This window comes from Triturus cristatus, chromosome 1_2, assembly GCF_964204655.1.
Source record: "Triturus cristatus chromosome 1_2, aTriCri1.1, whole genome shotgun sequence".
Taxonomy (NCBI): domain Eukaryota; kingdom Metazoa; phylum Chordata; class Amphibia; order Caudata; family Salamandridae; genus Triturus; species Triturus cristatus.
Genome location: NC_140580.1, coordinates 590,365,850 through 590,392,059, shown reverse-complemented (window position 1 = coordinate 590,392,059; position 26,210 = coordinate 590,365,850). Strand labels below are relative to the sequence as shown.

General features: G+C 45.3%; 1 protein-coding gene across 7 annotated transcripts in view; it reads left to right on the top strand.

Annotated features, from left to right (window-relative positions):
- The window catches only part of COL17A1 (collagen type XVII alpha 1 chain), a 197,079-nt gene extending 171,132 nt beyond the window's left edge, over window positions 1-25,947 (top strand). For all 7 annotated transcript variants that reach the window (XM_085606993.1, XM_085606976.1, XM_085606957.1 and 4 more), the window contains 5 exons: window positions 11,900-12,124; window positions 12,868-13,023; window positions 20,229-20,300; window positions 20,957-21,019; window positions 24,843-25,947. In XM_085606993.1, the coding sequence (XP_085463119.1) occupies window positions 11,900-12,124; window positions 12,868-13,023; window positions 20,229-20,300; window positions 20,957-21,019; window positions 24,843-24,892 (566 nt within the window). In that variant the 3' untranslated portion in view covers window positions 24,893-25,947. The remainder of the gene's footprint in view (window positions 1-11,899; window positions 12,125-12,867; window positions 13,024-20,228; window positions 20,301-20,956; window positions 21,020-24,842) is intronic.
- The last annotated feature ends 263 nt before the right edge of the window (window positions 25,948-26,210 follow it).

Genomic DNA, 26,210 nt, shown 5'->3' with positions numbered 1-26,210 from the left:
AATGGCGGAGTGGGCAACAAGGGGGATTACGCAAATAGGAGACTTGATCTCTCAGGATGGTCTTATGCAATTCTCAGATCTGCGAGCTCTATATAACTTAGATAATAGGGGTTTTTTCAAGTATTTACAGATTAGAAGTTTCTTCAGAAACAAAGTGGGAGGTCCTGCAGGCTTTACCAAGATAGAAATAATGGAGAAAATCAAGCTGATGGGGGACTGTACGATAAGATCGTTTTATGCAATATTGTTGAAAGAAAATCAGGATGATTTAGAGAAATTTAGTACAAAATGGGTAGATAAAATAGGAGTTAAAAGTAATTTGTTTTTGGAATCTCTGAATTATGGACGCACAATATTAAGTTCAGCCCCTTTGCAGTCTCAGCACTATAAAACATTATATTTTCTCTATTTTACGCCAGCAAGGATAGCAAGATGGGGTGGGACTGTAGGAATTAACTGCCCTCGATGTGATGCGTTAGAGGTAGATAGCATACATATCTTTGCAACATGTCCCCAACTTCAATTTTTGATTAAAGAGATAGAGGGGTTCCTTGCAAGGTCCTTGGGTATAGGGATCTCTCTTTCACCATCTTGGATTATGTTAGGAGTGGCAGAAGGAGAGCAGGAGCACGCAGAATTCCTGTTTGCTATAATGGCCGTTTACAGATTGACAATAGCTAGGGCTTGGTTGGATAAAAATCCCCCAGAATTTCAAACTTGGTTGTCAAATACGTTGTATGTACATAATATGGAGGAAAATATTTCTGCTCGGAAAGGAAGGAGAGGAAGATGTTTGGGGAGAAGGACTTGGGAGCCATTAAGTAAATGGAAGGAGAGACAAAAGTCCCGCACTGCTTAAACAAAGTATTGAAATATCTTGGTGGAATTGCTGGAATTTAAATAATAGAAATTATTGAAAGTATTGTAACTATTAATGGGTACTCAACGTAAGTTAAAACTGTGCTTATATTTGTTGTTATTTTTCTTTGTTTCTGAGAGAAAATAAAAAATATTTAAAAAAAAAAAAAAAAAAAGAAAATGTGCTATTTCGTCTATCCTGTATATAATCCTGTTTGTATGCATGGCATCGTGTAGATGACTTGTCAGGGAGGCGATCGATGCCACCCGAGGTCGAATCGCCCACCGGGAACCGGAGTTATGCATGGCGGAAGATTGAGGCCTATCTCCGAGGGATGCCAGGGGCTCGAGTTGGCAGGATGCCCGACCTCTAATTGAACAACAGCGGCCAGGCGAGGTGTGAACTGCCGGATGGAGGTCCCTATCCTTTCACTTTCACTTTCTCGCCCTTTGTCTGCCCAGCCCAGGGAGTGCTTACGGCTGCTTTATTATCATTTGGACGCTCTGCATGCCACACTGGCGACCCATCGTAAGACGGAGTACTCCTGATCTCTCTCGCTGAGAGAGGGCAGTCCTGTTTGAACCAACTTGCTTGAGCCCACCATGTTGGGCAAAGCAGAGGTGGACCGGCCGAAGCCTAAGGCCACCAGGCGGGGAGCCTATACTCAAGCCAATAACATGGACCGCTATGCCCAGCAGAAGGGGTCACCGGGTGCACCGAGCCAGACCCCGGACACACAGAAGACTGCCTCACCCTTGGCCCCGGAGCTCTCACTGAAGGATGTCATGGGCGCACTTGACGGGCTGCAGACTTCGATTGGGAGACAGTTTGATGCCCTGGCGCGCAAAGTGGATACCATCTTGGTGGATGTTAATCTGATCCGCGCGGATTTGGGCAAAACAAATGAACGGGTCAAATCCCTGGACATCAAGACCACGGGCCTCGCCGATGATGTCTCGGACCAGCAGACCGAGGTCCGTAAGTTGCGGACCGAGAGTGATCTCGCCGACCGTCGGCTGGAGGACTTCAAGAGCCGGGCCAGGCGCAACAACGTGCGCGTTATCGGGGTCCCGGAGTCCTCGGACGAGACTTCAGTGGACCTGCTCGTGGAGGACTTGGTGCTCAACCATCTGCAGCCTAAGGGTCTAGGGAAGTTCTTCGCAGTTGAAAGGGCCCATAGAGTGCCGGGTGGGCGGCCCAAGGTGGGAGCCCCACCGAGGCCGATTGTCGCCCGGCTCTTTCATTTTCGAGACTGGGACGCTATCCTGCAGGCCTCGAGGGTAACGGGCCCGGTCCCCTTCCAGAACGCGTCGGTGAATTTCTATCCTGACTTCACCCAGCAGGTGCAGAGGCAGCGGCAGGGCTTCCTGGGGGTGAAGAGGAGGCTTCGGGAGAGGGAACTGAAATACGCCATGCTCTTCCCTGCCAGACTACGTGTGGTGTTTGAAGACCGAACATTCTTCTTTGAGTCGCCTGCCATGACGGATGAATGGCTGGACGCTCTGCCTCGACGACGCACGGAAGAGGACACTGCCGTAGACGGGGACAGTGGCCGGGATGAACAAGGTTGATGTCTTCGGAACCGGACTGACTCGGACTGACTTTAGATAATGACTTGCAGTAAATACGGAGGTTGTGGGAGGACGAGGGGAGCTCTTTCCTCCCTTAGGGTACTTTTTGTAGATTTTGGGTTTGGTAGGGCGACAGGCACACTGCAAGTTGGGGGGGCTTTGTAAGCTGCAGCAGGGGTGCAGGGTGGGGGGGGTTTCCGGGATTTTGGGTTTGTTGTTGGGGGGTTTGTTTCCGCAAGGCATAGTGATTATTTCCAGGACTGTTCCATGGTGGCTCTTCGGGTGTGGGGTGGGCCTCTTTACGTTTGGGGATGGGGGTAGGGGTTTAAGTGTTATAAGCTGGAATGTTAATGGTTTGGGGGATCGCATTAAGCGTGGGATTGTTTTGCAATTCTTGAAACGGTCATTGCCGGATGTTGCCCTGCTGCAGGAGACGCATCTTATAGGTAATACGTGCTATGCCCTGAATAGGAAGGGTTATAAATTCATAGCTCATTCGGGATTCTCCTCTGGGTCCAGGGGTGTGGGCATCCTAGTCAGAGCCTCGCTACCATTTGAGGTGGACTCCACCATTGTTGATGATAGGGTGAGGTTTGTGGCGGTGGCGGGGCGGTGGGAAGGAAGAACTTTGGTTTTAGTTTCGGTTTATGTCCCGCCGGCCCTGCAGGCCTCCACGTTCACAGATCTGGGTAGGGCCTTGCTGGATCTCCCGGGGGGTATGCTTGTGGTGGGAGGTGATTTCAACACTGTTGGCTCCGGTCTGCTGGATAGATACCCGCCCAGAGACACAGGGGGGGCTCAGAAGTGGCTTCCAGACTTTCTAGACACGCTTGGCCTGATAGACTGCTGGAGGCTCCGGCACCCCACACAGAGCCAATACACTTTCCACTCCAGGGCGCATGGTAGCCTTTCCAGGATTGATTACCTACTCACTCTGGCTGAGCATGCCTCATTGGTGTCCGAGGCCAGGCACATGGCGCGTGGTATATCTGACCATTCGCCAGTGTGGGTCAGGCTGGATCTAGGTCGGGAGGGAGGGGGAAGGGTGGCCCCTATCAACCCTTGGTATTTCCGAGACCCCAAGATGCGCAGCGCGCTGGTAAAGACAGTAGATAATTTTTTCAAGGACAATCGGGGATCCGTGGACTCGGCAGTGTCGCTGTGGGAAGCATTTAAGACCGTGCTGCGAGGGGAAGCCCTCTCCCTTGTAGTGGCTGCCAAGCGGCGGAGAGATGGCGAGGTTTTGCAGGTTGAGGAGGAGATCGCGGCTTTGGAGGGAGCGCTGGAGGAGGAGGTTACAGAGGCCTCACTGCATGAGCTGTGCTTGAAGCAATCCGAGTATAAGGACCTGGTGACGAATGCCGCTAAGACCCTCAGTAGGGAACAGCAGGGCCGTCTGTATGATGTTGGTGACAAGGCCGGGAAACTCCTGGCTTGGCTGGACAAAAAAGAACGGGTCAATAGAGTAGTGCCGGAGTTGACGGGAGAGGGGGGAGAGGTGATTGTGGAACCTGAGAGGATTGTACAGTGTTTCTCGGACTATTTCCGTATGGTTTATGCCTCAGTGTCGGACAGGCCGCCCGAGGACTCGCGTGACCTCCTGCGTGATATCGCATTGCCCTGTCTCTCCGATATAGATAGGGACGATCTAGATGGTGACATAACGGTTGATGAGGTGGCGGGGGCTATCCGCGCGTTGAACTCGGGCAAGGCCTTGGGTCCGAACGGCTTGCCGGTCGACCTGTACAAGCTGTTTCCGGATAGGGTCGCCCCTCACCTGCGCGCCATGTTCGTGGAGGCGCGGGGGAGTGGGGCCCTCCCGTTGGATCAGCGACTGGCGACGATTGTGGTTATACACAAAGAGGGCAAACCCCGAGATAAGTGCGCCTCATATAGGCCTATCTCACTCCTTAACGCAGAGCCGAAAATTCTGGCTAAAATCCTGGCGGCCCGATTGATTAGGGTGCTCGGTGACTTGGTCCACCCGGATCAATCCGGATTCATCCCGCACCGTAACACAGCGTTAAATCTTCGGCGCCTTCATGGTGTAATTGCCAGGGCGGGCACGCTGCGTGAACCAGCTATTGTGGCGTCTCTCGATGCCACGATGGCCTTTGACACGGTGGAATGGGCATATTTGTGGGCCGTGTTGACCAAGTTCGGCTTTGGCCACGGTTTCGTGAGCTGGGTGAGGTTGCTGTATGAGGGCCCTCTTGCGAGTGTGGTGGTAAATGGCCGGGCGTCGACTCCGTTTCAGCTTGGGAGGGGTACTCGGCAAGGTTGTCCCCTGTCGCCATTGTTGTTCGCCCTCGCCCTTGAGCCGCTGGCTGCGTGGATACGCTGGCACCCGGATATACGGGGACTTAGATGGTCGCCTGAACACGAGGACCGTATATCGCTCTATGCTGATGACATCCTGTTGTATCTTGCCTCACCCAAGAAATCACTTATAGTGGTCTGTGACGTACTCACATCTTTCGGTAGGAACTCGGGTCTCGTTATCAACTGGAGTAAATCGTATTTATATGTTCTTAGTGGCGAGGTTCCACCGATCCCTCGAACTTGTTCGATCCAGGTCGCTCAGCAGGGCTTCGTGTATCTGGGGATCTTTATCTCCATGGACTCTGCTGTGCGATATGAGAGGAACCTGCTCCCCCCCCTAGCGCGCCTGAGGCGGGATGTGGAGGGCTGGCGGAGGCTGCCGCTCTCCCTCGTTGGGCGCGCGGCCCTGTTCAAAATGATGTCTCTTCCCCGGTTCCTCTACGCGCTGCAGAATACTTTGGATTGGGTACCGGCCAACTACTTTCGGGAGGTCGAAGGCCTCCAACGAACGTTGCTGTGGGATGGGCGGCCGCGAATAGCTATTGCAAAGTTGACGCTTCCATGGTACGACAGGGGTATTGCGCTTCCAGACATCCGACGGTACTATTGGGCCACCCAGCTGAGTGCGATTAATCATGGGTTTTATGGCCCTGCCCTCAGCCCTGGGTATGCCATGGACAGGTGGTTGCTGCGTGGTGGTAACTATTACAGGGCGTTGTACTCGCGGTCCCTGGACTCGTCCCTCACGGGGCCCACTGGTGTGGCGGTGCGTGTGTGGAAGATGGCAACTGACTCGCTGGGCTGGAAGGATAGGCTCACCCTCGCTACCCCGCTGTTTGAATCTGAGAGACTGGGTAGGCTTTGGCACACAAAAGGCTTTGACAAATGGGACTTGATCGGCATCTCCAGGGTCGGAGATGTGCTGATTAAGGGGAGGGTGAAGTCCTTTGAAGAGTTGCAGAAGGAGTATGAGCTGGGGCCATCCGAGTTTTTCCGCTATACTCAGGTGCGTCACGCCCTCCGATCAGTCCTCATAGAGGGTGAGAAGGTGCCTGAGTCCTCTCCTTTGGAGGACCGGGTCCTTGATGGCCATATGCCCGAGAGCACGATCTCGCTCATCTATAAGAAACTGATCAACGTCCGGGCGGATATGCTTCTGGGGCTGAGGGACCAGTGGACTAGGGATGGCCTCGAGTTGGATGACGAGGATTGGCAGTCTGCTGTTTCCTCTCCTAAGGAGGTTGCGATCCCGTCGCGTCTGAGGCTGGTGCAGCTTAAAATACTGCATCGAGTGTATGTGACGGGGCCAAGGCTGGTTCACATGGGATTCTCGGAGGACGGCCTATGCAGGAGGGGATGTGGTATCGTGGGTACTTTCCTGCATATCATTTGGGAATGTGGTGTCATTACGGAATTCTGGAGGAGAGTCCATGCAGTGATGGGGGAGGTGACGGGCATTGCTATGCAGCCGGAAGCGCGGTGTTGCCTCCTGAATGTTTGGGGGCCCACTGACCACGATGAGGCACAGGCCCAATGGGTGACTCTGGGTAACATGGTCGCTAAGAGAGATATCGCGCGATTGTGGGGCTCCGCGGGGCACCCCACATTGACCGCGTGGAAAGAAAATATGGACTGGAGTATGCTAAGGGAGAAGACGGTATATTGCGCTAGAGGCCGCCCTCGGAAGTGGCACGCCATCTGGGGGCGGTGGAATCAATACAGGGGGGGAATTTGTCTTGCCCCTGATTTGGTTCCCCCCGAGGAACAGCTTTCCTCCTAACCTTCTTTCCAGCTCAGTATGGTTAATGGACTTCTTTGGCCTCTGCTGTCCCCCTTCTTCCTCTTTTCACAGTACTGTAACTGGTAGATGATTGGGGTCCTGCCTCCCCTGGGGGGCTATCACCATGGGCATTCAGTGTTCTTGCCTTGCTGGGGGTTGTTGTGTGTTTTGTGTTTATTTAAAAATGGAATCTTTGCACTCCTCCTTCACTGTACTGTGGACGCGTCTCTGTTCCTCTTTATCGAAGCTGCCGAACCTCCGGGTTGTCGGCTGAATAGCTGTGTCCAGACTTTTGAAAATAAAGGTTTTTATAAAAAAATAAAAATAAAAAAAAATAAAATGTGCTATTGTTTTTAAATGGCTGAAGGCCTCTGAATCCATGCCCACAATTAGACAATGGAAGACGAGAATGGGACATTGACAATGCAAAACATACTGTACTCTTTATTACCTATATGCCAAGCGTCTGTCTGCTTTTTATCGGTGGGTTTAGGCCAAATTGAAGAAGTGGTTGAAAAATGGTTCACTGATGGGACTTACAGTCTACTTCCAGTTACCACAATCCAAAACTAAGAATCATGGCACAGTCTTACGACATTTCTCAACATTGTTCAACTATCGCTGATAACGTCGCTGCTGCATGTGAAAGCGTGAGACAGTATGGAGAACTTGGAAGTTCCAACTTAACACTGCAACCACTGCCTGATTCACCGTTCAGTGTATGCTTACTTTAAATGTGGGAACCAGGGGTGCAGAGTGGATCCCCATTATAAACTACTCTTCTGCGAGTAAGATCTTTGCAAGCAATCACCTTCTGCATGTATTCTGTTAAATATTGAACAATTACCTGATCGGATTACATCACTCCAGAACAGTGAAGGGTGCCAGCTGGGTACACATCCTGTGCAGCGTGCTCATGTTGAGTGATTATGGTTCCGGGTCTTTTTGACTTTAAATGCCTGACCACAATGTTTCCAGCCTGGTCAATGCAATGCTCACAGGAAGAGGCTGCAGTTCGAACAAGAGAGACCCTTAGGGAACCACGATATCTCAGCTGCCTGCAGACCACGGTTACCCACCCAACCCACAATTCCTACTCACTGCCCGTGCTCCTACTTGCACCCTTTCACTCCTCCTGCCTTGTCTCCTCAATTTACATCTCTGCCCTACCACACTGCACCTCCATGAAACTGTTGCTGGTCCTCCCGACACCCATCCCTCCACACCGCTCCCCATCACTATCCTTGACTTTCTGCATACCATTGTCATCGTCCAAACTTTGCGTATTTTTCCCTAATCTCAGCAACTCCTTGCTAAGACTCAGTGTCCTTGCTCATACTCCTGACTCAATGGAATCCTCCACAAAGGTCTCTTGGTTGCTAACCGCATTTGTTGCATCCGATTGACTCACACCCGGGCGTCTGCTTCAGGTTGACTAAGAGATTCATTTATGTACAGGTTATATGTTGAAAATGTATGGCACAATGTAGATATGAGGACTCATCTACACAGTACGCACACGAGGACCCAGCGTTATCCATACAAACCCCAAGTATATTAAAAGCATAGGCCCGGATGGTGTGATCCACTTGAATGGGCAACATTATTATCAATAGTGCACCTCAGTCTGATATTTCACCTTTTGCAATGCCTTTCCAAACTTTTGGTTTTTGAAACAGTTGCATTCAAACCCACTTCTCCTGAATGAATGAATGAATGAAACATTATTTATATTGCGCAGCTATGCCCAATGGGCGTCAAGGCGCCTAATCCAAATAAAGACTGTGAGCGAAAAGAAACAGAGCCTACTGGTAAGCATTGATAAAGAGCCAAGTTTTCAATGACTTCCTAAAGAGGTCAAGGGAGGGCAGTGTTTTGATTTCCAGGGGGAGTGAATTCCACATCAGAGGAGCCAGTATGGAAAAAGCTTTGCTCCCCCATCTAGCCTTCTTGGCTCTGGGAATTACCAGTTGATTAAGCTCACTGGATCGGAGACATCTACTCGGAACGTATCTAGAGAGAAGTGATCCAAGGGCATCAGCCGGGCCTGCAGTTAAAGCCTTATATGTAAGGCAGAGGAGTTTAAAAGTGATCCTTGAGGGGATGGGGAGCCAGTGGAGGTTCTTCCTCGCTAAGATCATCGAGGCCAGCCAGGGCAAAGCGAGAGCAAACCGTGCTGCCGCGTTTTGTATGACCTGCAAACGCTGAAGCAGGCCCTTGTTGGCCCCGGCGTACACTGAGTTGCAGTAATCAAGCCTTGAGCCAACAAGGGCGATCACCACCTGTTTCCGTGCCTGAGGGGACAAGTAGTGTACGATTCTTTTCAAGGTCTTGATGACTCCCCAACAGGTAGCCACCGTTCTGTTGACCTGAAGCTCCATGGAGAGCTGGGTGTCGAAGATGACGCCTAGGTTCCTGGCAGATTGTGTTGGTGTTGGGCAGCTACCTAAAGAAGGAGGCCACCAATCATCTGACCATATGCCCTGGTCCTTGCCAAAGACCAGGACCTCTGTCTTGTCCCCGTTCAACTTTAGGGAGTTGGCAATCATCCACTCTGCAACAAGTTGCATGCAGGCCCTAAAGTTAGAAGCGGTTTCACCCACAGAGTGAGTCAGAGATACCATAATCTGCGTGTCGTCGGCATACGACACTACCTCCATCCCCTGAGATCTTACTAGTCTTGCAAGTGGGGCCACGTAGATGTTAAACAGGGTCGGACTCAATGCCGACCCCTGTGGCACCCCACATTGCAAAGACTTAGCGGGGGAGAGGTATTCACCTAGCATGACACGCTGCTCTCGTTGTTGAAGAAAGGAGCTCAGGAGACTGAGTGCCGGTCCTTCTACCCCTGCCTCCCTTAACCTAGTTGTTAAAGTAAGGGGAGACAGGGTGTCAAATGCTGCTGAAAGATCCAGCAGCACCAGTACGGTGGTTAGACCCAAATCCACTTTTCTGCGGATGTTGTCCATGACTTTCGTCAAAGCAGACTCCGTGCTATGCAGCTTTCTAAAGCCATGTTGGGACCCGTCCAAGAAACCAGAGGTATCGAGGAAGTTTGAAAGATGGAAATTCAAATGGGTCTCCAACATCTTAGCAGGGGCCGGCAGCAGAGAGATGGGTCTAAAGTTCTTCAGTACTCCAGGGTCCAAGGTGGTCTTTTTCAGCAGCGGCTTCACGATGGCTTTCTTCCAAAGTGACGGGAAGATGCCCTGTTCCAATGCTCCATTCATGACTTCCAGCATCGAAGGAAGAATGATCTCTCTGCAGTTCTTCAGTACTTTCAGAGGAACTGGATCGAGTGGAGATGACGATTTAGTTTTGTCCAACAGGCTATTAAGATCCTCTAGCGAAAGGGCAGGGAAATGATCAAGGGAGTGAGAGGATTCTTCAGTCCAAGCTTCCAGATGTTTAATTTGGGAGAAATCCTCGGCATTAAGCGAGTTCCCCTGCGACTTTAGAGCTATGTAGATATCATCTATCTTTTTGTAAAAAAAGTCTGATATATCATTGCATAGCTCCTGGGAAGCTACTACAGGATCGGGGGCCTGGAGAGAGCACAAAGAGTCCACTATTTTGAAAAGCTCTTTGGAGGATGTTAAAGAACAGGTTAAATTGGAAAAATAATCCTGTTTTTCCTTAATGACTCTCTTTTTGTACTCACGTAGTAGGCTCTTATAGCCTTCTCTATCCTTGAGATCCCAGGATTTACGCCACCTACGTTCCTTCTGTCTGCAAGTTTGTCTGAGAAGCCTCAGATCGACGGAAAACCAGGGGGCAGTTGGCTTCTGTCTAGCTGCAGCTTTCAGGGAAGGAGGAGCTAGTTCGTCAGCGGCTCTGGTGATGGCATCAGCAAGTTCTTGGGCCGACTCATCCACCTTCCGCTGAGTTGAAATATGGGCATTGAGAATAAAAGGGGCTACAGCCTCCTTAGTAAAATTTTTGAAGCTCCTATTGAATTGTTTTTTACCAGAGCCCACAATGGCAACGGGGCAGGGAATGTCTAGAAACAGCGGGACTGCTAAATGGTCAGACCAGGTAATCGGGACCGGTGTCCCAACCCCTAATCTAGGGTCGTTGGAAAAGATCCCGTCAAGGATATGCCCCGCCTTATGAGTCGGGTGGAGAACTCGTTGTACAAAGTCACATGCCTCCAGAGAATTAAGCAGAGAGCAGGTCTCTTTCGAAGTAACATCCTCTAGGTGAAAATTAATGTCGCCCAGAACAGTGAGATGGGGTCTACCAAAATAAGGTTCCAAAATTCTAAAAAGTTCTGAGCAAAAATTAGCTCTAGACCCAGGGGGCCTATAAAGTAGTATGCCAGAAAAAGAGCTCACCGGGGTATGCACAATACAAAAGTATAGCGCCTCAAAAGGATCCGTAGAGATCGATAAGGGTTTTATGGTACATGTGAGAGTAGATTTAAAAAGAATGGCTATTCCACCCCCTCTACAGCGTTCTCTGTCTAACCTTAGCAAGGTGTATCCTTCAGGAATGGCCAGAAGCAGATCATGGCCAGAAGACTCAGTAGCCCACGTTTCTGTAACAAAGATCCAGTCAGGGTTCCTTGAACTAACAAAATCGTGAAATTCAATCCCATGTTTGATCAATGAGCGCGCATTGATCAAAAATCCCTGTTTGGATTGGGAGGTATGACTGGCCGGCAAAGAAGAGATTGAATACATGCGGGCCTGAGTAGGACCGGCAAAAGGAACGTTGCACGAGGGACAGACCGGTTTCTGGCATTTCAGCCGTCTTCAGCCAGGCTTGCTTGAATTGGTTGCAAGCTAGGTGCTTTGCTACTGAATCATACTTTCATCCTTTACTTTTAGATTTGTTGTTGCTTCTTGAGTTTTCATGGAAACGCTTCCACTTAGAGATGAAAATATAGCTGTCTGCGTATCCATGTCTCTGTGACTTCCCCACACTCCCTGGGACGATGCTATACTTTACACCGTATGTCCCAGAAACTAGATTGAATAAAACATGTTTGCCTTTAGTACAATTAATTTCTAATTTGAGTTTATTTTAATTTTCCTTGACACCCAAGATGTATACCAAGAACAAATAAAAAAAATGTTTTTTTTAAACGGCCTGTCATTTTGATTGTTATATTGAAGTTGACCTAGTTACAATAATAGCAGTTATAATATGGGTTTGGCTTGTGGGGAAAAGAGCTGAGAAAAAGAAGGAAGAAATATTGATGAAATATAATAGTACATTTACAATGAGGATAATGTTTTAAGGAACGGAAGCTTGAGATTTATGCTGAATGTTGTTTGAAAGCGACCTGGGTTAACGTCATACTGTGGAATGAGTATTTGTGCGACTTTTTTTGTATAAAATGCTAAAGTGTCTCACTTTTCACAGGCGACAACATTCGAGGGTACATCTCAGGACCACCTGGTCCCCCTGGCCCACCTGGACCTCGAGGGCACAAAGGCGATAGCGGTCTTTTGTCTTCTTCGCAAGCTTCAATGTCATCCTCCATGTCGAGGTCATCTTCCTCATCCTCACTGTCATCCTCGTCATCTTCCTCGTCTCTATCAGAAGAATATGAAAGGCTGTTGTCTCAGGTTGTGGATAAGATTCAAAGTAAGTAGAGCGCTTGCAGATCACGACTAAGGTAACAAAAAGACCTTAGAGGCCGAAAATTGGACAGGTGGCTATGAACAACTACCATAGGCATGTCTTTAAGAGTTGGTGTCCAGGGACCGTATTCCTAGGTAGCTACTGATGTCAACTGCTAGCTCCAATCCTCTGTTTCCCTATGTGCACTGCTTTGAAATTCTTTTAATTCACTTAATATGCCTTTAACCATGCCACGTTATGTAGCTGGTTGTTTGTGCCTTACATCAATCATTGCTAATTCATATTTTGAACCCATGAGATTCTAATAAAATTCATTTTTGAAAAGTACAATGGCCCATCATCGGTGTCAAAGGATGTGTTTGATGCCCCTGAGCACTTCTTTTAAAAGGATGCCTTGTACCATGAGATGAGATACTGTTTATGCCCCTATCAGAACCAACCTGGTTCAGCATTGAATCCACAAAAACACGTCTACCAGCTCCGGGTTAATGGTTTACGGAAAGATGTTGTGAAGAACTTTGCCCTTCTGCTGCCATATGTGGATGCAGACAAAAGACACGTATGGCTGTGTCTCCCTTCATTGGTCATGGTCTTTGTAGAAAGGCCATTTTGTCATTGTTAATCATTCCAGAGGATTTATGTAACATGAGAGCTTGCAGAAGGTGGTTTTTGCTGCCACAGAACTCTGAAAATGATACGTGTAAAATTGGTGTTCAGACATTTTAATGCATTGTTTTATTGTCTAGGTGGTGGGCTGATACAAGACATTACCTACACTGTTGAGCGATCTGTAGGCAGACCAGGTCCCAGAGGACAACCTGGCCTACCTGGCCCTCCTGGGATAAGCAAAGTATTTGCAACATATGGAAACGTGACAGAAGATCTAATGGAATTTTTCCGAGGTAAGTTGAGGTCTGGTTGGGTTATCCCCTAAAGTGGCATTACCTGACAGGAGGTGAATTTGTGGTGCTGCACCCGCATCTTTTCAATTACCTGAAACTACAGTGCCTTGGAAACCACCTCAGGTATTTAGTAATAACCAAAAAAACAGGGATGTCAAGTAAGGGAAGAACTCACGATTTTATGTTGATTAGGGCTTTAAGTGGGCCGGGTACTGTCTGTGCTGAGCATCAGCAGTTCTAAAAAGCAGGTGCTGAGACTGGTCTCTATCAGGCTTTCCATTTTTGTCCTCAGGGTGGCAAAAAAATCTTAACTCTGCAGCAGTACCACCCTGCACTGTCTTTGAGGTAATTTCAAAGTGACTCGTTATAGTTCTTTCAGTCTCATCATTTCAGAATTGAAGCATTTTCAATATTCTATGCAACGAAGCCATAGTTGTGGCTTATTTATCTTACACAACTAACAACCATTTATAAAGCCAATAGCTCTGACTTGTTGTAGGTGTAATGTTACTTGTTGTATCTGTATTCAATCACAGAAACAGCAAAATACCAGTGGGCAGCACACTATGCTAATCACAGATTATTACTTTGTGTATTTTTAGGCCACGGCCTTAATTGCATTGGCCACGTCTCTTTGAGAGACCCCCTAGTTTTTTCAGTCCACTGATGTTGATCAATTGCACTCGAAGTGATCTTTTTTGCTTCCCCTGTGACTTAAAAATTGTGACTGCTGATGTTCTAAGTAGGACTGCAGCTTTTCTAGTTTTAGTAACTTGGGGCCTGATTACGACTTTGGCGCAGCAGTGACAACGCAATGCCACCGCCACTGCGCCAAAGCTGCGCAAACACAGCCGACCGTATTACGAGTTTCAAATGTGCAACTCGTAACTTTGGCCTTTCCCATGGCAGTGCCTTGAAAACAGGCACCCCAATGGGAACGGCCAAAAAGTTCCAACACGGCATGGACAGTGACGTCCATGCCGTGCTGGAACTGGGGGAAATACAGACAGGGAGGCACATGTTGTGCCCACTTGAATCAATCCGCATGGCTTGTAGGACGTTTGATGTCACTTCTGCTCCCCCATACGATTATTGTAACATAATACCACTGATCAAACCTGATCTCAATCTGAGGGCACTTTGTGCTACAGTGCTGTGCAAATAAAGTTTCTTACAAGAGTTCGTCTTTACTCAAGATTTTAAAATATTTTCCACACATGCCAAATCTGCATGAAAAACATGAGTCAAAACCAAGTTCGATATATAGCTAGTTGCAAAGGCATCGACGCTTGGTGCAAACATTTCCCCATTGTTTTGTGTGGAGTTAAACTAGGAAATGCCATTTGCACAATATATACTGCTAGAGGTTTGCTTTTTGGCCACTTTGGATTTGTAATCTTTGTTAAAGTCTGAGGACTGCTGGCTAGGCCTTGGACACTATGGGGCTTATTTACAAGCCCCTTGCGCCACTTTTGAGTCATTTTTAACATGGAAACGTGACGTACGGGTGGCCTAAGGGGCTTGTAAATAAGCCCCTTTATTCGGTCTGTAATATGTAGGTCTCAGTTCCAGTTCAAAACTTGTTAATATGATACTAGAGTGACACTTTGGCAGACCACTATGGTGACACTGGGAGTCGTCATATTATCAACAAATACACCAGAATCGGATTGTGTGTGTGAGGGGCAATTCCCACCAGGTAATATGGACATATATGTCATGTTGTTGGAGTGTATGACCATTTCTCCTTAAAGTCAAAACTCCCTCTGTCCTTTTGAGTCACATGTAGAGATGCAAGAGGATTGCCTTTGATACAGCATTGTAGAAAATTGATTTTGCCCATCACTTATGAATTCTGGACAGGTGGCAACCACTAAATTGAACGTCAGAAGGTTTGAATTATCTTAATCAGATTTCCTAACTAATTCGTCCGAGATCAATTGAATGCCTTAATTGTACATGAGACAGGGAAATATTCTTATTTTGAAATGCTGACCATACCATGTTATGCGTCTGTCTTCTCAGTTTGAAAGGAGCCCCACAAAGTAGAAACATTAGTAGGAAGAGATTTTCTTAATTTCTCCTTTAACCTATCTTGTAGGTGATAACAGAAGCTCACTCACTGCCTTTTGTCTCTCATTGATTTACTCAATTTCGTTCCTCCGTAAACTGCAGGATGATTATTGCTTTCCAGTAAAGGGAGTGGGTTTACTTTCCAATAAAGATCTTAATTCTGGAGAAAGGCCTCTTTCATCTTACTTGGGGGGGTGGGGGGGGGGGGTCGATCCGTGAGCCCTCCCTGACTAAAAGTGAAGTCTACCAGGGTGTAGCTTCTGTCATTGTGCTGGAAGACTGAGCACGAAGGTGCCTAAAGCTGAACTAAGCCAATGTTTAGGTATGACCTGACAGTGCAGCTGTAATATGTATTGTTACCAGTTCTTTAAAATATGCCTGGAGTAGACTTTGGCTCCACCAATGGGGGTATTACTCTGTTACCTCATGCTGTAGGTGTCCCATGAGGCTTGAGCCGGGTGGACCAACAGATTGCTCCCAATACTGTGGTTAGTAACACTACTGAAGCGCTGTTTTTTTAATTGTTTTTAGCCGCGATTTTGTACATCTGCATTCTTGCACGCACCCTCATTCTAGGGGTCGGCGTCATTGTAACGAGATCGCCATTTTGACAGGGGAGCAGGTTAACGGGCTAGTTGTTCGCCCGACCTGCCTATTTAACAGGAAGCTGGCGCGCCAAAGGCTAGCCAGTCTGCGCCCGTCCGCACACTATCAGCACACAGCGCCGCCCCCCTGCCCGTTTGGACACAAGGGTTCTCAAGCCTCTTACCTACTCTAAGAGCACATTACACAGTTTAAATGTTATCAAGCATAATCCACTGTGCATTTGTATCATACCTGGTCGGAAATTTCCAAATGATAATACAATATGCCCTGGATGTAAGGTGAACTTACCGACCTTTACCGCTCAACAGGAAAAACCTACACACTATACACCTAAAGGTAGGGTAAAACCTGTGGGGGGGGGGGGGGGGAATATTTAAGTGTGTACTATTGAGTGCAAGATCCCTAGTTAAACATAGCATTGAAGTTGCATCTTTGATTGAGGGAGAAGCAACCGATATCGCATTCATTACCGAGTCCTGGACGGATGAAGCATCCGGTCCAGACCTGGTGAAAGCCACGCCTCCAGGCTACCTTTGCCATGCACTAAATAGGCTGGCTAAGAAAGGTGGCGGCTTAGCAGTAATATAGCAAAACTTCTTAAATGTAACTTTCAATTGCTCACCCAATATGGAATGCGAAGCACTAGATTTCTGTTTCTACCTTTCTGATCATCACACTTTTAAAGGCACTCTCATCTATAGACCTGGTCCCAGAAACCGCTTTATAACACAAGCGGTTAGCTGGTTGGAAAACAAGTTAAGTGCATGTTCCTATTCTATACTAGGGGATTTTAATTTTCATTTAGAAGCAGAAAATGATCCAGATACGCTTAAATTACAAGATCTAATGAGTACCATTGACTTAAAACAACTGGTCACTGGAGCCACTCATAATGCAGGGCACACACTCAATGGTATATTTTCTAACAATGGGCAGCTAGCTGTCACTTCCATTCTCCCAGTGGTCTGGTCGGATCACAGGGCAGTGCTTTTTGAGATGACGATTCCTGATCGAGGTACCAAGAAACTGGTAAAAAAAAACAGATGATCAGTAGAGCATGGAATAGGATGGAAGCCAATGAATTACACGACCAGTTTACCGCTACCTTTCCCTCTTTTCCGGTAGATTTAGATGAGGCTACGTCTGTCTATACAAACTGGCTGAAAGAGCTCCAATGAAAATCCTCCATCGTAACAGGGAACGTCCAACTTCACCCTGGTATACCCAGGACCTTAGAGAAACAAAACTGGCCTGTAAGCGCCTGGAAAGATTGTGGAGGAGGCAGTACAATGATAATGAAAAAAATAAATACAAGCAAAGCCTAGCACAGTATAAGCAGCTACTTCATAAAACAAAACAAGATTTCTTTGCAAATAAAATAAACTCTGCAAAAAATTCAACCAAAGAGCTATTTAAAACAGTTACGGTGCTAGCATACCCAACCTCCATCTCCATTACACCAAGTCAAGAATTGTGTGATAAGATAGCCAATTCTTTCTTCAACAAAGTTGATGGTATTTTCTCCACATTTGTAGATTCCACAAATAAGACATCCTTGGTAGATACAGCAGACCCAATGGTTGGAGACAGTACTGTACCTCAGTTCCATAACTTTACACCAGTCACACCCTCTGAAATCCACACACTTCTGATGAAAGCAAAATCAGGTTCACCAACAGATCCATGTCCTCCATCTATACTAAAACTAGCACCTGAACCAGTTACAATAACTTTGACGGCTGTCATTAATGCTATGTTTTTAGAAGGCTATTTTCCTAAAGCCTGGAAATTAGCATCTATACTTCCACTGCTTAAAAAAGCCAATCTGGACCCAAGTGACCCCAATAATTTTAGACCCATCTCTAGGTTCCCACTCCTGGCTTAAATCTCGGAAAAAATAATGAACACCCAACTCAGTCGGTTTTTGGAGGAGGGACAGGTGCTTGACCCTTCCCAGTATGGATTCCGGGGGAGGACACAGTACGGAGTTCACTCTCCTCAAATCCACTGAAGAAATCAGGACGACTCTGGATCAGGGAGGAAATGCTGCCATGACTATGTTGGATCTCTCTGCGGCATTTGATACGGTCCATCATGTTTTACTGATGGAGCGGCTGCAGGAGATTGGAGTAAATGGAGTGGCTTGGAAATTGATTAAATCATTCCTAGCCAACAGAGTTCAGACAGTCACACTTGGAGATTTTTCTGCAAAATCTTTTTCCCTCCCTTGCGGAGTCCCTCAGGGGTCATCCATCAGTCCTACACTTTTTAATATATATGTCTTGCAGCTTGCCCCCCTCATTGAATCCTTTGGGTTTAATCTGACCTCATATGCAGATGATACTCAGATTGTAGTATCACTGCTTCCTGATGGAACTCAGGAGATAGCACCCCGCTTTCATAACTGAATGACAGCGGTGGGCAGCTGGATGGCCCAAAACTGCCTCAAGCTAAATTCTAATAAAACGGAGGGGATACTTTTTGGCAATGATCCTAATTTCTGGACCACGGCTTGGTGGCCGGACTCACTTGGTCCTCTTCCAACTCCTAACAGAAAGGTAAAAAACCTAGGAGTTTTAATAGATAACAAACTTTCCTTTAAGGATCAAGTTAATGCAGTGGTCTCGGCCACTTCACACACACTGAAATCATGCAAAAAAATGTTTGCCTTTCCTTCCTAAAGACAGCCAAAAAACAGTTATTACTGCCTTAGCCATGTCAAGACTTGATTATTGCAACAGCTTATATCTAAATATTCAGGATGGTCTTATGAAAAAGCTCCAACTCCTGCAGAATGCAGCTGCTAGACTGCTTTCTGGCATTTCAAAATATGCTTCAATCTCGGAGGAGATTAAAAGGCTCCACTGGCTACCTGTCAGAAAGTGAGTTCTGTTCAAGGCTCTGTGTGTGGTCCATAAGTCACTTCATGGAAACGGGTCTTATCTCCTGATTCAGCGCTCCCGCTGGTATGTACCCAGAAGGTCTTTGCGTTCATCGGAAGCAAAATTAGTTTCTGTACCGTTCGTAAAAAAAGGCGAATTGGGGTGGCAGAAGCTTTTTGGTTGGTGCAGCCGAAGCTTGGAATGACCTTCCTCTGTCTCTCAGATCCATGACAAAGCTACTGGACTTTAGGAAGGTCTTGAAAACATGGTTGTTCAATGCCTAATTACTAATTGGATCCTCTCCGTGCTCTGGCCTGCAGTATGACCTCAATCATAGCGCCAGGACACCTTCGAGTAACAGTGCGCTCTATAAATGTCATTACCATTAACATTAGGTTATTTGCTTAGTCATTCCGCCCTCCACAAAGTGCTTCCATTGAAATGCATGAGGGAATACTTTACAACGGAAATGGTTACTAAGTCATCCCGCTATTTATCACATTCAATTATTTGTCTCTCACATACATTCAGTGCAGGAATATATCTGATCTGATTTTCCTCCTTTTCCTCCCAAAGCCAATAGGACAGGCTATAAAGCGATAAACAGCTTTTGTGCATTCAACTCATGTAAACACCTACCAAAGGTATATCCAGGGTACCCTAAAGAAAAGTGTCTTTCCCTTATGGGCCCCACTGGTCAGGTAGTGTGGGACATCTCACCATCACTTATTTTCAAATCCCAGAGGCCATATTTACTATCCCTTGCTGTTGTTTTTCGAGATTTGTGGCATCATGGGGACTCCGATCCCGACAATCTACTAAAGAGGAGACCTTAAGTCGGTTTGCATCTTTAGGCAGTTAGAAGCTGGTCAATGCAACAAAGCTACTGTAGAGTAATGACAACAATGCTAAAACAATATATTGACGGAATCCAGTGGTATATAGTCATATAATCAAGAAGAATAGAATAAGCACTTGCTTTTCAGTGAGGGTGTAATAAACTAAACCTTCAACCTTCCATGTAGGTTGCAAAGGATTACATAAAATCTGTTGTTACTCTGTCTTTTTAGTTATGTTTGAGTTTTCTCAAATGGATGGTTTTACTTTTCAAGTTGTCCTCTTTTGGCCACCAGATCTACCAAATTCTGTTTAACGTTTAAATTATCCTATTCACAAAGATGTTTCTTACTTTTATTCTCAAATGTCATTACCTAAGCCAAAAGCACTCATTAAATGAAGCATGTCCATTCTGTTTGTATGCGGAGGTAAAGACCTGGCAATGACGAGGAGTGCGAGGAAGGAGGAATGGGACTGTTCTGATTTTTGGGCATTCTCTTTCATAAAGTTTGATATAGGTAGGGAGCAGATGTAGTTCTTGAGAGGAATTAGAGGGTTACTCTTCCTCTTTGCCTATGTCGGGCCTTCACTAAGTAATGAAAGGGGAAACAGAGGGTTTCTTCTGGAAAAACCATATTATAATCTCCTGCGAGAACATAATTTGAAGACGAGACTGAAAAATTAGAGAGTATGCAGAAAATGAAGAAAGTACCTTTATTTTATCAGTAGACTACACTGGATTTTGAAGAGCACCACAAAGCTCAATGTTTACTATTTTTTCTTTGTTTCTTTTCTTTTCTTCTGCAGTTCATGGTACAGTTCAAGGACGTCCTGGAATCCCAGGTCAAAAAGGGGATAGGGGATACCCTGGCCCTAAAGGTGAGGACACTTTTTCTTAATTTATGCGAAAAATGCACATGTACAAACTATTATTGTTAAGGTGGGGTGTAGCTATTACTGACATTGAAAAGCACTGTTGCCCAGGTGGGATACTTACATCTGCTAAGAGTGAATAAAGGATTTGCTAAATTACAAACACCAGTTATTATGGTTGAAGACAATAATGCTCATTGTTTAAGAGAATAATTGTGGTCCAATAGCACATTGACAACATTCTAATATGGTAAGTTCGGTTTAATCCACAAGATTTGCCATAGATGCCTATACGCCGCATGTAAATCACGCCTGCAGTAGCTGTGAACACAGATGTTTCGGCCAATGGGAGATAGGAATGGCTATAATTCATGCAGAGGGTGGCTCTATATCTGGGCCTAGGGAACTGACAGTAATACTCTAGTCATGCTCTGTGTCTCCTAGGGTATAAAGTTGGGTATAGTCTCTCTTCCATTCCATGCCCAGCTCACAGCTTTTGCTTTCTGCATCCACTCAGGAAATTAAGTTGGTAAAATGAAGGGAGGGTGGAGGCATGTGGGCAGGTTTCAGAAAAGTACTTTATTGAACATTTACAGCTGATCTGAACAATAAAATATGAATATTATATTAATTATATTTAAATGTTTTCTTCCTTGCTACAGGTGACATGGGACCACGGGGACTGCAAGGGGTAGAGGGACTACAGGGACCGAAAGGAGAGAAGGGTAAGATCATGATAAATCCATGATTTTTTATAAATGGACATAAACATTGTGAATGATTGATACTCGGTCCAGACAACCTGCCTGTCGTCTCTTCTTCTTGCCTGTGGGATGTTTTGCTGTCCTCTGCCTCCTCTAATTTTGGACACTCCTTCACCTGTATTTTGCCTTTCATTTAGGATATCACAGGAACGAATTGTTCCATGTTTACAACAACTTCAGATGTGTTCTTACCGCGTGTGGTTTGTAGTGTTTCACATGAGTGTTACATGGTCCGTGAGAGTTCATGAGGTGGGATGCTAACAGAATTTCCAAGTTTACTGAATTATGGAAACTAACATGAGAGTGTGTTCCTCTGCTTGTATCCCTAGGTATTTATTATAACGGGGCAACCTTGAACTGCGAGTATATCCTACTTTTTCTTTATAAACGCATGTGACATATTTTTTCTTACACCTACGTGCATAATACACTAATCAGATTAGGGATGGAGATAGGGATCCCTGGTCCTGATGAAGGCCACTGACCCACTAGTGAGCTAATGTTGAGACTTGACATTTGCTCTTTATTTATTGAGAAATCCTGAAGAGAAGAGCCTGTGGGCCATCAAGCAACTTCTCAATGGGATTAAGTAACACCAGTACAGTTTTGATTTTGAAGCAGTATTATGCCTACAGGCTCATGGGATGTCTGTGAGCCCCACGTATGACCTGTATGTACATGTATTTGACAGTGAACATACATTTTGAGATGGGAATACATTCAAGTATCAGCTACGCTTGTGGTGTAGATTTACTGATGATGTCTCTCTTATTTGGAAGGGTGGTCACAGATTTACAATTAGTGAATTGGCTCAATACTTGAATCCAGTTTCTCCGGTTGACCCACAACATTAGTAACAATGAATTGGCTTTTTTTGTTGTTGATATTATTAGACCAAGAGATGGTCTATTGCACACTGACCCCTACCACCCCCCAACTAAGAGGAACAGCCTATTACTTTTTGACGGTTTTCATCCAAGGACACAGAGATATAAACTATTGTTGGACCATGTTTGAGATAAAGACAGAGCTGTTTCTGTAAGGTGGACATTTGTAAACAAGTAGAAGACCTGAGAAAATGAATACACACCAATAACCACAGAAAACAGTTAACAGAGCAAAAGGGTGTGTCCACAATGAAATTGTACGTGAACACGTTTGTGTCTCTGCAAGGCCTTATTTCAAAGGTTGAATGTATGACTACTTCTACTGCTATATATAATCACTTGAAAAAAAATATCTAGGCATTGGTGAATTTTTAACATTAGAAAATAATCCTTGAATAAGCCTCTGCGATGTACGCGGTGTATGACATACATGCTGTTAGTGTGATAACATCACATGCAATATACCATTACCAACCAGAAGTGGGGCATTTCATACTCTTTTCGTGTCCGGGTGGATTTAAAAACCAGAGATCAACAATGTGCAACCATGTAGTAAAGAGACTGCAGCACATAGGTTTAGTAATGGGTGCCATCCATTGGAGTAACAAGTTAAGGGCAACTTAATTTTCTGTACAATTTCTCTTTTGCCAAAACAATTTTGTTCAGCTGTTCTTTCCAACACAACGGGCCTGATATACGACCATTTCATTCTGCGAGTCGCAAATTGTGACTTTTGCGACTCACAAAATGGAATGTACAACAGTTTGCGATTCCCAAAGTGGTCGCAAGGGCCCGCAATCACAGGGATGGTGGCCTGCTGGGGTCAGCATACCACCATGTCTGTGACTCCTTTTTCAATAAAGCAGTTAAAAAAAAAAATGCAGCCCGTTTTCTTCAAAGGAAAACGGGATGTGTTTCAAAAAGTGAAATAAAACATTTCAGTTTTGTTTCTTAAGAGCAGGTAGTGGTTAGTGGGACCACTGCCTGCTCTTAAAAAATATTTGAGCCCACATTCGGAAAGGGTAAGGGGTCACTTAGGGCCCCCTTTGCAACTGGTCTACCACCAACTTTCCATTGGTGGTAAAATGGAAATGTTTTCTGACAGCATTTCAGTCGCAAAACATTCGTACATGGCACTGCTAGTCACTATTAGGAAGGGACGCCCTTAACACGCCCCTTGCTAATAGCGAGTCGCAAACCCTATTTTGCGAGTCAGTAATAGTATACCGACTCGCAAAATAGGGTTTGTATGTGCAACAGACCAATTTAGCGGTCGCAAAAGTCCCAATTAGCCATTTGAGACCGCTAAAAACGGTCGTACATGTGGCCGAATGTTTATTATTCTTGTTTTTTAAACAGTGTGTTACAACAGTAAGGTACTTCCCCTTTTCCCTTTATATGGTATTTTCCCCTTAACTTTAGGGAAAGACAAGAAAAAACTGCTACATGTTTACACTAACCTTACATGTGTTATCACCACGTGTGGTTTGCAGTGTTTCACATTGGTGCGGTATGGTCCGTGTGAATTCATGAGTGGTATGCTAGTAGCATTACCATTAATGAATTTTGATAACTAACATGAGAGTTTGTTCCTCTGTTTGTATCACCTATGTATTTCGTATAATGGGTCAACCTTGAACTGCCAGTATATCTCTACCTCTTTCTTTATTAATGCACTTCACAGCCACATTTTCTTTACACCTAAATGCAGGATACACTTTTCACGGTTGGGATAGAGGTAAGGATTCCCTGGTCCTGATAAAGACCACTGACCCACTAGGACTTAATTTATGGCTGAAACATGATGAATTAGAGTTATAAGGATAAAAGTAACTGTAGATATCCCTCAGCATTTTCATCCTCATAAGTGGTACCTGCAATAATTTGTTCTGATATCCACTAAGTAATGTTATATCTATAATTAGGATCCCATCCTAATCATCTGTCACAAGAGCCCCCCATTAGGTAAGCACATTCAGGCAGCTTACATTTCCTAAATGAGGAGCGGGCCCAAGGATGAAGCATACCACCACCGGTAAGTGAGGATCCTACGTCATAATAGGGAATACCCTAGCAACTTACATTAAGCTTTGTCACAGATCTTCATGTGGTTCTCTATACCTTTTTCTTTGTATGTGTGAGAAAGGAGAGATGTATTAGCGAACATTGGTTTTCTCTGACTCTCCACCCCCCTGTTATTTAGATCTAGTAAACACAACACTCTGGAAAGACCTTTACAGATTGGCACACAAATACCAGGCTCACATTGTACTTTACCTATTCCCCTCTGTACCTTATATGCCCATAATGGATCCTTCACTTTGTCAGTGTCCAATGGCCAAGCTAACTCCTTCCAGTATGTCTGGGTCAAGGAGACAGAAGCTGCTGTAGCCAACCACACTCAACTATAAACCAGCTTCTTTCCATCATAGACTTATGGGGGCTTTCAAGACCCAGCTGGCCCACCATAGTGTTAAGTTATCTTTAGTGTCTTTACAGTGGTGTTCCAAGCCTACTCATGATATCTTTGCTGTGTGGTCATTTTAAGTCAATGATGTACTAAGGTGTACAGTGTTATAAGAGTTTACTTTGTGACTGAGGTACCTCTAACTGTGACCTCCAGCATTAATTTAGTCTTCCCGTTTGCCGTTGAGACTACTTTGAGGTCATCAGTTGAGTAACACTTCATGTGCTCTCTTATAACTGTAATGTTGTGCTCTAAGTCAGCTTTCCATTAAGTCATACAGATTGCCTTTCTTCTCAAAATGAATACCTACCAATTACCCCTCCTAACATCAGACAAACTCTTGAGATGGGAGATGCCCAGTGTCAATCACAAGCTTTGAAGCAGGTTCCTATGATTTCTAAAGTCCTTGCATACTCTTTTCTTTTGATAGGTGAACAATTTTTCGTGGGAAGACGGAAAAGAAGGACATCAGGAGTTTGACCCCCATGGGTATTAGGCAGATGTATCTTCTGCTGCAATTATGACTGATTTCCACATTGATCAATCCAGCGCACTGCCTGTTTGTGCCGTTCAGCAGCACCAATGAGGAACCTCTGCAGCGCCCTGGCCCTTTCTCCGTTGTGTGGCTTTGGTATCTGTGCATTGTACAAAGATCTGGGCGTTCGTCAAGTCACCGATTGTAACACTGTAAAGTGCTTTGTTGTATTTTCCCTAATAGTTTTGTGTGCATTTCCTATTATTTAACAGCAGTTTGTTACTTTGCAATTAGACTGCTAACAATTGAGCACAATGAGGACTAATGTAGATTGATAAGAATAGAGAACACATGTTTAATCTGTGATTCAAAGACTTTTAATATCAAAATACGTGATAAAAGGGGGAGTTTTGTTTAATATCACACCTACTTGAATCAGCATATCCTATGGGAAGAATAAAAGAAACGGACATCTTGGCAGCAAACCTGTCAAATCTACAAACAAATCCTGAACCAAAAATGTGCAATAAATATTTTTTGTATAAATGTACTCCTTTTCGGCCAGATATTCTAGTTTATTTTCCTGAAATATAATCAAAGGCTACCAAGAAAAAAATAAGGATTTTAGGATTTGGTAGAATGTTTACTGTGATCTGCTTTCCAATGTGCATATATTTTGTGAGATAGATGATTTGAAGTGTCACCTTTTTCACAATCCAAACTATTTCACAAATGACTATTTTGTCATAACTGACGCAAACAAATTTCACCACAACATTTACATGTTTAAACTGGAGTCCAATATATTTCAACGCCCTCTTTAAAAGGAAAACAAAACCGCTCGTGGTATCAGTTTCCAATTTTTGCTTTATGTAAAAAATATGTATTGACTGCAGCCTTTGATTGTTTATCAGGACGTTGGATCACATAATATTGAGGTGTTTTTTGTTTAAGATGTATACACTTCCGTTTCGTGCCTGCGTGCACTGAACCGATCTGGTGTGGTGACTGCTTGAACATAGGCCCTTTTATACAAATAAAGTTTCCACTTTTGTTTTTATATTTGTACACGCTTCTTTTGCGGTAAAAAAGGCACTGTAAATCCAAGCAGATTGCTTACAGCTGAAGTTGTATCCTTTAATTCGATCTGGGATAGTATTTGGATCGTGTACTTCATCGTGGCCCATGAGCCTGATACTGCACCGATGGACATGTCACTGTAGCACTAAGCAAGCAGTTAGCTTAGAACACTAGATGTTACTCCTACATCTTGTGTCCAAACTCTATTTATTATATCTTTGATACTTCAGTTAACTCCATTGG